At 45.3% G+C, this 12,422-nt stretch overlaps 1 protein-coding gene across 2 annotated transcripts in view; it reads left to right on the top strand.

Annotated features, from left to right (window-relative positions):
* The window catches only part of ABCG5 (ATP binding cassette subfamily G member 5), a 39,976-nt gene that overhangs the window by 19,031 nt on the left and 8,523 nt on the right, over positions 1-12,422 (top strand). For both annotated transcript variants that reach the window (XM_045011727.1, XM_045011726.1), the window contains exons 8-10: positions 6,566-6,779; positions 7,043-7,248; positions 8,310-8,448. In XM_045011727.1, coding sequence (XP_044867662.1) covers positions 6,566-6,779; positions 7,043-7,248; positions 8,310-8,448 — 559 coding nt within the window. The remainder of the gene's footprint in view (positions 1-6,565; positions 6,780-7,042; positions 7,249-8,309; positions 8,449-12,422) is intronic.

Here is a 12,422-nt window from a genome sequence, read left to right as displayed (position 1 = left end):
TGTCCGGTTACCTGTGTGCCCTCCCTGCTCTAATCACGTTTCAAGGACAACCCTGCACCCCCATAAGAAGCTGGTGTGGAGTCAGATGTTGCTCATTTGCTCCTGGATCTCAGGATACAATTGTGATACACTCCCAAAGCCCACAACATGCCTTGCACAGCTGCTTGGAGCCATGCTGAAACCATGGATCAGATCACCCTCTGGGAAGAAGCACTGGTTCAGGAAGTTGTTGTGGCTGGACACTGGAAAAAAGATGTTTTTTGTGGACATTGCAAAGCAGATGTCCATGAGGGATCATTACCAGGACATCAAGCAGTGCTAGATATAGCTGCAATCCTTCTGGACTTTACATATCATCAGAACTTGATTCTATGGTATGAGAAAAGTGTCTTGCATGCAGGGCCGTACTTACCCATACGCAAAGTATGCAGCAGCATAGGGCACCAGGAAATTTGGGGCACCACATTTCCTGGTGCCCTGCACAGCTGCGTGCTGCTCCAGCCCCTGCCCCGCCTCTTCCCCAGGGCCCCTGCCCCTGCTCCGCCACAGCCCTGTCCCCACTCCGCCCCTGCCCCACCCCCACTCCATCCCTTCCACAAAGCCCCGGCCCTGGCGTACCCCTGCCCTACCCCTTTCTGCCCCTCTCCACCCAGCCCCGCCTCTTCCCACCCCTGAGGACTGCTGCAGGGCCAGGCCTGCACTCACCAGCGGCGGGAAGTGCAGTGGCCCAGCCCCAGCAGCGCCACTGGTGAGTGCTGGGGGCCGGTTTCCCCCTGTCCTCAAGCCGTCCCCCAGTGGAGGCCTGGGACCACTCCTCCCCTCCCCCCCGCGGAGGTCTGCCTCTCCCCCCCCATTGGAGGGCTGTGTAGGGCCCCAGAATAACTAGGGCAGGGCCGGCTCCAGACCCCAGCGCGCCAAGTGCGCACGTGGGGCAGCATTTTAATGGGAGGGCATCAGGCGGGTCCGGCGGACCTTCCGCAGTTATGCCTGTGGGAGGTCCAACGGAGCCGCGGGACGACCGGACCTCCCGCAGGCATGACTGCGGCGGGTGCGCTGGTCCCGCGGCTCGTGTGGACCTCCCGCAGGCATGCCTGCGAAAGCTCCACCGTAGGCGCGGGACCAGCGGCACGTCTGTGGGAGGTCCCGCGGAGGCGCGGGACCGGCGACCAGCAGCGCGAGCGGTGCAGCGCGCCGCCCTGCTTCGGGTGGCGGAATTCGTAGAGCCGCCCCTGAGCTAGGGACAGCCCTGCTTGCATGGATCCTGGGCTCAGGCTCCACCTGGAGCAAAACCTGGGCACTTTGTGTTCTCTTCGATGGCAAATGAGTCTATAATGGGATTTCCTAATGTTGAAATATCAGGCTGAGTATGGAGCTCTTCAGAGACCATTGGTGACAGATTGTCTGCTATGTTGTTGTTGACTCCTGGAAGGTGAAGAGCAACTGGGGTTATCCATGGAGTTGACCATGTCCATAATCTGATTTTCTCTTGGCACAGACGCGATGAACAGATACTAGCCTGCTTCTTTATATAATAAAATGCAGATGTGTTGTCTGTGAAGATCTGTACAGTGGAATTCTTTAAAACTATAAGGAATGGTTTGCAGATAATCTGATTGTCCAGAGTTCTAGGATGTTTATGGAGAGGCTCATCTCCTTCTGGGACCATATCCCATGTATCAGAAGTTAGTCCAGGTGAAGACCCCAAGCAATTCCTGATGTGTCTATGGTCAGTGTCTTTGTAGGTGGAGGGGTGGAGAAGGTTATGCCTTTCCCAACGTTCTGAGCATCCCTCCACCCTAGCTCTTATATAACACTTTTCATGCATAGGTCTCAAAGTGCTTTACAAAGAAGGTCAGTATCATTATTCCCATTTTGCAGATGGGGAAATTGAGGCACAGAGAGGTTAAAGTTACTTACTCAAGGTCACCCAGCAGGTCAGTGGCAGAGCTGGGAATAGAATGTAGGTCCCTGAGTGTCAGTCTAGTGCCACTAGGCTACATTGCCTCTCATTGGCCTTTGATGCTTCTCTGATTTTTGGAGGGAGCTTGTTCACAAAGGGAAATACTTTGTCCCACATCAAAAAATCATACTTGATGAATAATGCTTGGTAATTCAATATGTGTAGAATGCAGGAGTAAGCTTTCCTCCCAAAGAGATACAGCTTTTTGGGGTCTTTATCTTCAGGAGTAACTGCTGGTAGACCATGCAGGCTCGCTTTCTCATGAACCACAGAGACATACCCGAGATTCAAGGATTGGATGTGTATAGAATTGTTCTAAGCCTCTCTGTGGAACTTTTATCTTTTTTCTGTTGGTTTTGCAGTGATGCAAGGGTAGTAGTGGTCTTCCAGAGGTCTGCAGCTGGCTCCAAGATGCCTTCATTTATAGGCATTGGTAACCTGCCCACAGTGGAGGACTGGAAGATATCAAATAACGTATAGGCCTTTCATCAGTCACTGAGGTCTCAGTTTTCAGTGTGACAGCAATTTGACACAGCAGCTCTTGAAAAGTCCTGAAATAATACAGAGCCAAAACAGGCTCCTTGTCAGGGGGAGGCGATGATGACAATGAGTTTTTGGGAGAAACTAGTGGCTCAGTTGCCAGTGCTGCCTCAAATATCAGTACTGTGATGATTGGTGTTGAGGAATTGGTATCGGCAGGGACCAGGGTCGTTGAGCTAAAGCTGAAACCATTGTTGTTTGCCCTGAAGCATAAGAGCACGTTGTGCTCAGTCCCTGGGAGGGGAATGGAGGTGAACAGCTCTTCTTAGGCCTTTCAACTTTCCTCTTCTTAGGGGAGAAACACCAGTGCCAGGAACTGTGCTTAGTCTGGGGCTCTCATCTACCTTGCCTCAGCAATGGAGCAGCCATTGGTGCCAAGCTGATCTTTGGATTCTATCTGGCTTGTCAGTGCTGGGCCAGATTCCTTACCAGTTCCAGCTTTGGGAGTCCTATTCCAGTTGATGGGGGTGATGACAGTGTAGGACTTGGAGGTGGACGGTTCCATCATGAAGCTGTTCTTCTGGGTCCGAAGTGCCTCTGATAAACTCCTCCAGATGATATAATTTTAGATGCGTGTCTCTAGATTTTCTCATTCCTGAGGAGAATGACCATCAAAGCAATGGTCAGGCACATGGCTCTTGTTGAGATGGAATAAAGAGCTATAGCAAGGAGAATGAGTCTGTAACAAGACAGGCAGAATGAAGCCCAAAGGCTTTGAATTTGCTATTTTAAGTGGTTGTGGCACAAAGTGCTGAGAGAAAATGTGTTTATTAAAAAAAAAAAAGTTCAAGTAAATTTTTAAAGAGAAAAAAAAGGATGGATTTCTATGGAAATAACCCTTAAGTAGCCAGGTAAGGATAGGCTTGGAGAATGTGGTACGGGGTAAGAAGCAGACACAGCCTGGTTTCATTTTGCTTCCACTGGTGATAAGAAGGAACCGAGGAATGGTATCAGCCATTCTGCCCTTGGGTTTAGGGGCAGAGCACGAGGACGTGCAGGCTGTAAATCAGTAAGGAATTCACAGATTCCAATTCTAGTGTGTATGGGGTATATGGCACCTAGAATAGGATGTACATGCACAAATACTCAAAGAAGCCATATTTTAAATCTAGTATATTTGGGTGGCTGATTGCTGACAGCCGTTTGAACACTAACTAGTGAATCCAGAAATGTCCAAAATGTTGTATGAAGAAGCGTGGCACATTCAGAGGGAAGCAGTATTTTTCTATTGTTTTGGTGGCATTCTGCCTTCAATTAGGGGAGAGAAGGATTGTAGACATGAAGCTGGAATTGAAAAAAGCTGAAAATACTAATATGACAGTAAGGATAATTTTGTCATCATGAATTTGAATAGTCTCAAAGTCACAAGTTTGAGATTTAGACTCACATTTTAAAACATTCTGTAAACACGAAGTGCTACATTCTTCAAGTGTCAACCTTTGAATGTGAAGATAAAGAAAAAAGTTTAGATCAAAGAATTATAAGTGTTCTGAAAATTGGTAGCTTCTGTGCATTGTGACTATATAAACAGGGGTCTGAATCTGTTATCCCTGAGGTCACTTTTCACTATTGTTACTCTTAATTTACACCAGTGTCAGAGGAAAATAAAGCACCATGTTTCTTAGAATGGATTGTATTGATTATGGACTCAAAGTACAATGTTTGGTATTTGTCAAACATGACAGTAAATGAAGAACAGAATGTTAACTACAGCAGTGGTTCTCAAAATAGGGCCGCCGCTTGTTCAGGGAAAGCCCCTGGTGGGCCGGGGTGGTTTGTTTACCTGCCGCATCCGCAGGTTCGGTTGATCACGGCTCCCACTGGCCGTGGTTTGCTGCTCCAGGCCAATGGGGGCTGCAGGAAGGGTGGCCAGCACATCCCTCAGCCCGTGCCGCTTCCTGCAGCCCCCATTGGCCTGGAACGGTGAACCGCAGCCAGTGGGAGCAGCAATTGGCCGAACCTGCAGATGCAGCAGGTAAACAAACCAGCCCGGCCCACCAGGGGCTTTCCTGGAACAAGCAGTGGTCCTAGTTTGAGAACCACTGAACTACAGGGCCTAGTGGTTAGTGGAGGGATTAACTTTTAAAACTCTCACACTGCATTCTTGGCTCTACCATTGACTTGCTGTGTGACCTTGAGCAAGTCACTTAGAGCCAAATTTTCCAGAGTTACTTCTGGGTTTGGGTGACTGTTGGATCCCCATCTTTAAATACATAAGACCTGATTTTTGGAAGTACTGACCACTATAGCTGAGGACAATATTGCTTATTTCAGTTACCTCACAGAGGTGCTCTGAAGCTTAATTAATCTTTTGTAAAGTATTTAAACTCCTTGGACAAAGGTGCTAAAGGTGCTATTGTTATGGTTTAACTCCCATCTGACAACATTTTAGGGTATACCTATACTGCAATTAAAAACCCACAGCTGGCCCATGCCAGCTGACTCAGGCTCCCAGGGCTGCCCGGGGGGTGGGAGGGAAGAAAGTGGGGCAATTTGCCACTGGCCCTGGGCTCCGCAGGGACCCCGCGAGCCCTGGCCCGGCCAACGGTCTGGGTCTTCGGTAGCATTTCGGCGGCAGGGGGCCCTTCAGTCGCTCCGGGTCTTCGGTGGCATTTTGGAATGACGAAATGCCACTGAAGACCCAGATCATCGCTGGGTGAGTACAAGCGCCGCAGCTCCCCTGCTTTGCCCCAGCCCCCCCAAATCCTCTGGGCCGCACTGCAGGCTCCTGGGGTTCGGGCTACAGGGCTGTTTAATTGCAGTGTAGACTTCCAGGCTTGGGCTGCAATCTGAGCTCTGAGTCCCTCTAACATTTCAGGGTCCTAGAGAGTCTGGGCTCCAGCCTGAGCCTGAAAGTCTATGCTGCAATTAAACAGCCCCATAGGCTGAGCCCCATGAGCCCGAGTCAGCTCGCATGGGTCAGCTACAGGTGTCTAATTGCAGTATAACATACCCTTAGAGTTTAAGCATACACAGCACTGAAAAAACAAAACTTACGAAGCGAAGGTATAATATGAACACTTTATGTAGCCAGATTAGCAGGTTTAGAGAAGTAAGTTATCTGTTAGAACATATGCTCCTGAGAACTTTAATCTAGGTTCTGATGCTATTGGTCAAGTTAAATAATTATTTGCTTCAAAAGAAATGTGATTTTCCAAAACTCCACAGCATGAGCATTTGATCATACAAGTAAGACAACTAGAACACACAAGGTTCTCATCTGCTAATAATAAGAAACATCTGCTGGTGGCAAGACCAATTTATAGGTGAATTTATTAATATGGAGCATCAAGCTATGCAGAATTATTATCTTCTGTAAGTTCCACTGCAGTAAATAATTTTTGCTTTACATGGGGTTTGGGCCAGTAATGGGTGATTTGAGCAGCCCAGCATCTTCTAGTTGACATTTTTAAAATGGGTGGTAGAGGGGTTGTTGAGATTGGAAGTTCCCCTGCACCGAAGGAGGGAGCAAAAACCAGTGCAACAGGGCAAAGCTGCATTGGAGAGAGAAGAGAAGTAACTCTGATAGCTTGTTATCCCCTGAGACCAATATTTCACAAAATGGAGCTCCATGGGTTAGGTTGGAGTGTCTCATAGTAGAGAAGGGGTAGGAGTCAGGAAGCAAGTTGTTCTGTATGATGGGCATTCCTCAAAGCCTGGTAGATTTCTGAGTGGAAATCTGATCATCCATCCATTCACCCTAAGCAGCATTAGCACCTCCTTCTTTTCCCTGAACAGGAGTTAGGACATAGGCAATGGCAATATGGTTCTTTTCCAGTGGGGAACAAAGTTAGAGGCCCTACTAGTGAAAGACAAGTCTATTCATTTCAGGATCTAAGGCTTCACAGAGTCAGGGTTCCACAGAAATGACATTCCCAGACACTGAATTCCCCACATTGAGAGAATGGAGAGAAACCTCCACAAGGTGAAAAGTTTCCAGTTTCCAGCAGACTTTTCCTCCTCCTGCAGATTTTTCTACAAAGACATTGGTGAAGGGAGAGTAAGAAGGGGAAATGATCAGGCCTTTGATAATGTCTGTAGTTTAACACTTGGGTAAATTTGCAGTGGATCTGACATCTGTGGACACTCAAAGCAAAGAACGTGAACTGGAAACCTATAGAAGAGTTCACATAATTACATCTGCCTATAAAAATTCAGAGATCTTTCGCAAGACTTTGGAGGCCATTGAAAGAACAAAACGCATGAAAGACCTGCCAGCAATACCATTCAAAAGCAAAGACTCACCCAGTGCAGTCTCCAAACTATGGATTCTCTTACGGTAAGAACTCACTCTAAAAAAAAATTAATTTTGAAGCTCTCTAATATCATCATTTGGATAATCTTATTCACCTTGCATATACGCACATACATTATTTCTTCCTCTGGGCTTTCCAGTGCATCCCATTTTCCTTATGCTGTCTTTTACATTGTAACCTCTTTGGGGCAGAGTACCTTTGTTTCTTTTTCAAAGATGGACACGTTATCAGTACTTAATCAGTCATAACAAGCAAAAATAGCACAATGATTTTGTTTCAATTTCAGGAGGACAACAAGAAACTTCTCCAGAGATAAGACTGGCATCATCATGCGTCTTTCTCAGAATCTGCTCTTTGGCCTGTTTTTAGCACTTTTTCTTCTCAGACTGAAGAATGATCTTCTAAAAGGAGCACTGCAAGATCGCGTAGGGCTCATTTACCAGTGTGTGAGTGCTCTACCTTACATAGGAATGCTCAATGCTGTTGCCCTGTGTAAGTTATTCGTTCCTCCATATGATGCGCAGCAAGTACTGTATATACTATGAAAAAGGCCTTTAAGAATGCTAATTTTAAGAGCTACATCATGGTTTTAGCAGATAGCCCATAATAAGAGGTGATACATAAGCACAATGTCCCACAGGAAAGCAATGGAAGGTATAGTGCCACAGACAAAGACTATATAACTCAAAGCAACCTGATTGTCTTCAGTGAAGTAAGTTATTACACTTATTTAAAGAGTATAGCATGCTCCCCTGGCATGGGCCTCTAGCTGAGGTGGCAGGGAGTATGGAACTGTGGCTCCACCTAATCCCTGTCCTTCCTTGTCCACTTTCTGCCTCTGTGCTGGGGTTGCATTTTTGGCTAGCTCTTACATGAATTATGCAAGTGGGGAATAGTTTTTACTTCCTCCTATGCCCCTGTCTGGCTGTATAAAGGCAGGACAAAGTCTAGCTGCACATTTGCACTCTGTTAATTGAGATCACAGGTATGAGCATGGAAAGGTTGAAAGGGCATATGACATGATTAGCTTCAACAGTGACTAAGGATAGAAGTCTTGATTAGACTTTTTTATCCTTGAAAGTATTATGTTGTGGTATCTTATGAGTATTGTTATTTTCACATGCTTTTTCTTTTGCAAGTAAGTGCCATATGTTGGCCTCCCATGTAGTAACAATACCTCTGTTTGAAGGGTGAAAACTGTTTTTTCTGTCAAGGGCACATATGGGCCCTCCTCATCATAGAAGATGGACATCTCTGTAACCATCAAGGACAGTTCTTATGAGTAATATCAGATTCTTACCTGCTAGAGATGAAGCTTGTATCTCCCATGACGCATCTGGCCACCTCTGGTTAAGTGTATAGACTATCTGATCTACTAGTGAACATGGTTTTCACATGCACTGGCACTAGGCCACCCAGATGGGTTTGAACAAAGTGTTTCTGAAATATTCTAAGAGTTGTCATGTTACCTTGTCTAAGCTTTGCGAGCATCAACTTCTGCATTGTAATTTTGGTTAATGGTGGTTTAATTTCTATTGTACTTTCCACTCCAGTTCCTCCATTACGTGCTGTCAGTGACCATGAAAGCAAAGATGGCTTATATCAGAAGTGGCAAATATTGTTAGCATACATACTTCATTTCCTTCCCTTCAGTATCATCAGTGTGGCGATTTTCAGCACCTTTATATACTGGTAAGCATTGAGACAGTTCTACCTTCTTAAAACTATATTCTCATTATGATGCTCTTAAATTCCTCTGTCAGGAATAGGCCTCCAGGAATAAGCTTTATGATATTGCCTTTCAGAGAGATCAGAAAAGCAAAGAAAAGGCATACGGGTGATATAGTACTTGCCCTACCTCTAGCTCTTGTCTACACTTAAAACTTATGCCAGCATAGCTACGCTGGTCAGGAGTGAGAAAAACCTACACCCTTGACTGACATAGCTATACCGACAAAACTCCCAGTGCAGCCATAAGAGCACTTCTATTGACAGAGAACCTGTCACTTCTCTTGTCAGTGTATGCTGCATCCACATGAGGGATCTATGACAGCAGAGCTATGCTGACATGGGCTACGTAGTGTAGAGATAGCCTCGGTGAGTTAGAATTTTGGTGAAAATGTATTAATAAACAACACAAAAATTAGACAAAATGCTTGTTTTGGCTCTTAAAAACCTGTGAATCTAAGGCAAATAGATTATCTCAGTATTTGCAGTATTGCTTTGTAGTTCTAATAGGAAATACCTTGAACAGTCCAAATATTGAGGTTAGGGTAACTTCATATACTTATTTAAGGCCTAATTCTGCCAGCCTAAGTCATATTGAATAGTTTCTTACTCCACAAGTTAATCAAGGATTAAGATACTGCTCAGCCTAAGTAAGGTTGTCATAATTTGACCCTTCATTATTTAAGGGATTTGGCAGGTTCTGAAGGGTCAGGGTCATTTTCATGGCATGCACAAGGGTAGAGGGGCCCACAGCCTCCAATCCTGTGGAAGCCTGTCTGTGCAAACAGTTGGAAGCTGGCATTCTGAGAGTTTTTGGGAAGAGTGGCTATAGTCTCCCTTCAGTTCTCAGAGTTTCTTGCAGAAGTTAATGCAGACTACAGCTAATAATTGAATCTTTTTATTATGTGATCATAATTGTCTCTATTAATTGCTTTCCATTTTCCCAAAAGTTTATTAAATTCTTAAATCCCAGGATGTATTTTTTTAACTATAATCAATCTCACAAAAAGATCTGAAGTTCAAAAAACAGGCAAGCAATTTCCAGTTTTAAGCAACACAAAAGGCTCTTAAATGTCTGTAGATGATCTTTATAAAGCTAGTGATAGCTCCTAAGAAAGTAACTTGGGGAGGAGGGCAAATGGTTATACAGTGGATGCAGCAGTGGTCTGTGCTCTTGTTGGCTTTCCTGCAGCTCCACCAGACGCCTCATCATGTCCATTTGTTCCCCCATTAGCCTCAGCATTGACTCCTGCCTCTTCTCATCACACTCACTTAATGCTTTCCTGGCCACTGCCACTGAATGCCTCCATTCATTTAGCTGTGCCCTCTCAGTGCGGGAGGACTGCATGAGCTCGGAAAACCTGTCACCGCGAGTGCATTTTTTTCACCTTCTAATCTGCAATAACCTCAGGGACGGAGATGATAGAGGGAGCATAGAAACATTTGCACCTGTGGGGGGATAAAAAGGGAGAGTAAAATTAGAGATGATAATTTCTGAGAACAAACGGGAGACTCTTTCACAGTGAATAAAGCAATTCACAGCAGACACCACATGTGCTTTAGGTACAAGGTCGCATTTTGCCTTTTATATTGAGCACCTGCCGGTATGGTGACACATCACACACGGCTGGGCAACAGAATTTGGTTTCCATGCAGCCATGGTAAGCCAAAGGGTACATAGGGTTGGCGTCTTCCACCTTCATAACATGTGGGAATGGTTTCAAACTTCAGCGCCCTCCTTTCCCATAGCAAGCAATGCCGGTTGGGTTTGCCATTTAAAAGGAGGGGCTGCGGTTTTCGGGTGGATGTGCGGCACACACCTACCCCGACCCCACTGCATGGCTATTCTCTGGGATGATTTCTTCTCCCCTCCCCATGCCGCATGGCTATTTTCCAGGATGATCCCTTTTAGCCAAGCACAAACAGCCCAGCATGAATGGGGTCCTTTTACTGATCCCGTACAAAGGTAAAGGTAATAATTGGAGATATACCAATCTCCTAGAACTGGAAGGGACCCGTGTGTGATGTGTCACCCTGCCTTCACTAGCAGGACCAATTTTTGCCCCAGATTCCTAAGTGTTCCCCTCAAGCATTGAACTCACAACCCTGGGTTTAGCAGGCCAATGCTCAAACCACTGAGCTATCCCTCCCCTCTATTCAACCAGCTGACCATGAATGATATCACTCGCCTGAGGCTAACACAGAAAGATATAGATGGAATGTTGCTTGAATGCGACCAAAACCCAGGTCAATTCGCTGCCATGCTTTGTGTTTCAGTGATTCCAGACTACTTGCTACTGGCTTGGCTTAGTAAAGTGTCTTACTGTGGAGGACAAAATAAGGCAGCCCTCCCCAGAAACTTTCTGCAAAGGCTTTCAGAGTACCTCCAGGAGAGCATCATGGTTTTACAAAAGGGTAGATCATGCCAAACCAACCTGATCTCCTTCTTTGAGAAGGTAACAGATTTTTTTAGATAAAGAAAACACAGCGGATCTAATTTACCTCGATTTCAGTAAGGCATTTGATACAGTTCCACATGGGGAATTATTAGTTAAATTGGGAAAGATGGGGATGAATATGAAAATTGAAAGGTGGATAAGGAACTGGTTAAAGGGGAGACTACAACGGGTCATACTGAAAGGTGAACTGTTAGACTGGAAGGAGGTTACTAGTGGAGTTCCTCAGGGATCAGTTTTGGGACCAATCTTATTTAATCTTTTTATTACTGACCTTGGCACAAAAAGTGGGAATGTGCTAATAAAGTTTCCAGATGACACAAAGCTGGGAGGTATTGCTAACACAGAGAAGGACTGGGATATCATACAGGAAGACCTGGATGACCTTGTAAACTAGAGTAATAGTAATAGGATGAAATTTAATAGTGAAAAGTGCAAGGTCATGCATTTAGGGATTAATAACAAGAATTTTAGTTATAAATTGGGGACACATCAGTTGGAAGTAACAGAGGAGGAGAAGGACTTCGGAGTGTTGGTTGATTACAGGATGACTATGAGCCGCCAATGTGATATGGTCGTTAAAAAAGCTAATGCGGTTTTAGGATGCATCAGGCGAGGTATGTCCAGCAAAGATAAGGAGGTGTTAGTACCGTTATACAAGGCACTGGTGAGACCTCATCTGAAATAGTGTGTGCAGTTCTGGTTTCCCATGTTTAAGAAGGATGAATTCAAACTGGAACACGTACAGAGAAGGGCTACTAGGATGATCCGAGGAATGGAAAACCTGTCTTATGAAAGGAGACTCAAAGAGCTTGGCTTGTTTAGCCTAACCAAAAGAAGGTTGAGGAGGGATATGATTGCTCTTTATAAATATATCAGAGGGATAAATATTAGGGAGGGAGAGGAATTATTTAAGCTTAGTACCAATGTGGACACAAGAACAAATGGGTATAAACTGGACACTAGGAAGTTTAGACTTGAAATTAGATGAAGGTTTCTAACCATTAGAGGAGTGAAGTTCTAGAACAGCCTTCCAAGGGGAGTAGTGGGAGCAAAAGACATATCTGGCTTTAAGACTAAGCTTGATAAGTTTATGGAGGGGACGGTATGATGGGATAGCCTAATTTTGGCAATTAATTTGGCAATTGAGCTTTGATTATCAGCAGGTAAATATGCCCAATGGTCTGTGATGGGATGTTAGATGGGGTGGGATCTGAGTTACTACAGAGAATTCTTTCCAGGGTGCTGGCTGGTGAGTCTTGCCCACATGCTCAGGGTTTAGCTGATCGCCATATTTGGGGTTGGGAAGGAATTTTCCTCCAGGGCAGATTGGCAGAGGCCCTGAAGATTTTTCGCCTTCCTCTACAGCATGGGGCATGGGTCACTTGCTGGAGGATTCTCTGCACCTTGAGGTCTTCAAACCACAATTTGAGGACTTCAATAACTCAGACATAGGTTAGGGGTTTGTTACAGGAGTGGGTG

This window comes from Mauremys mutica, chromosome 3 (assembly GCF_020497125.1).
Source record: "Mauremys mutica isolate MM-2020 ecotype Southern chromosome 3, ASM2049712v1, whole genome shotgun sequence".
NCBI classification, from domain to species: domain Eukaryota; kingdom Metazoa; phylum Chordata; order Testudines; family Geoemydidae; genus Mauremys; species Mauremys mutica.
Note: the sequence above shows the minus strand (reverse complement) of the source record. Positions and strands in the feature narration are given on the sequence as shown.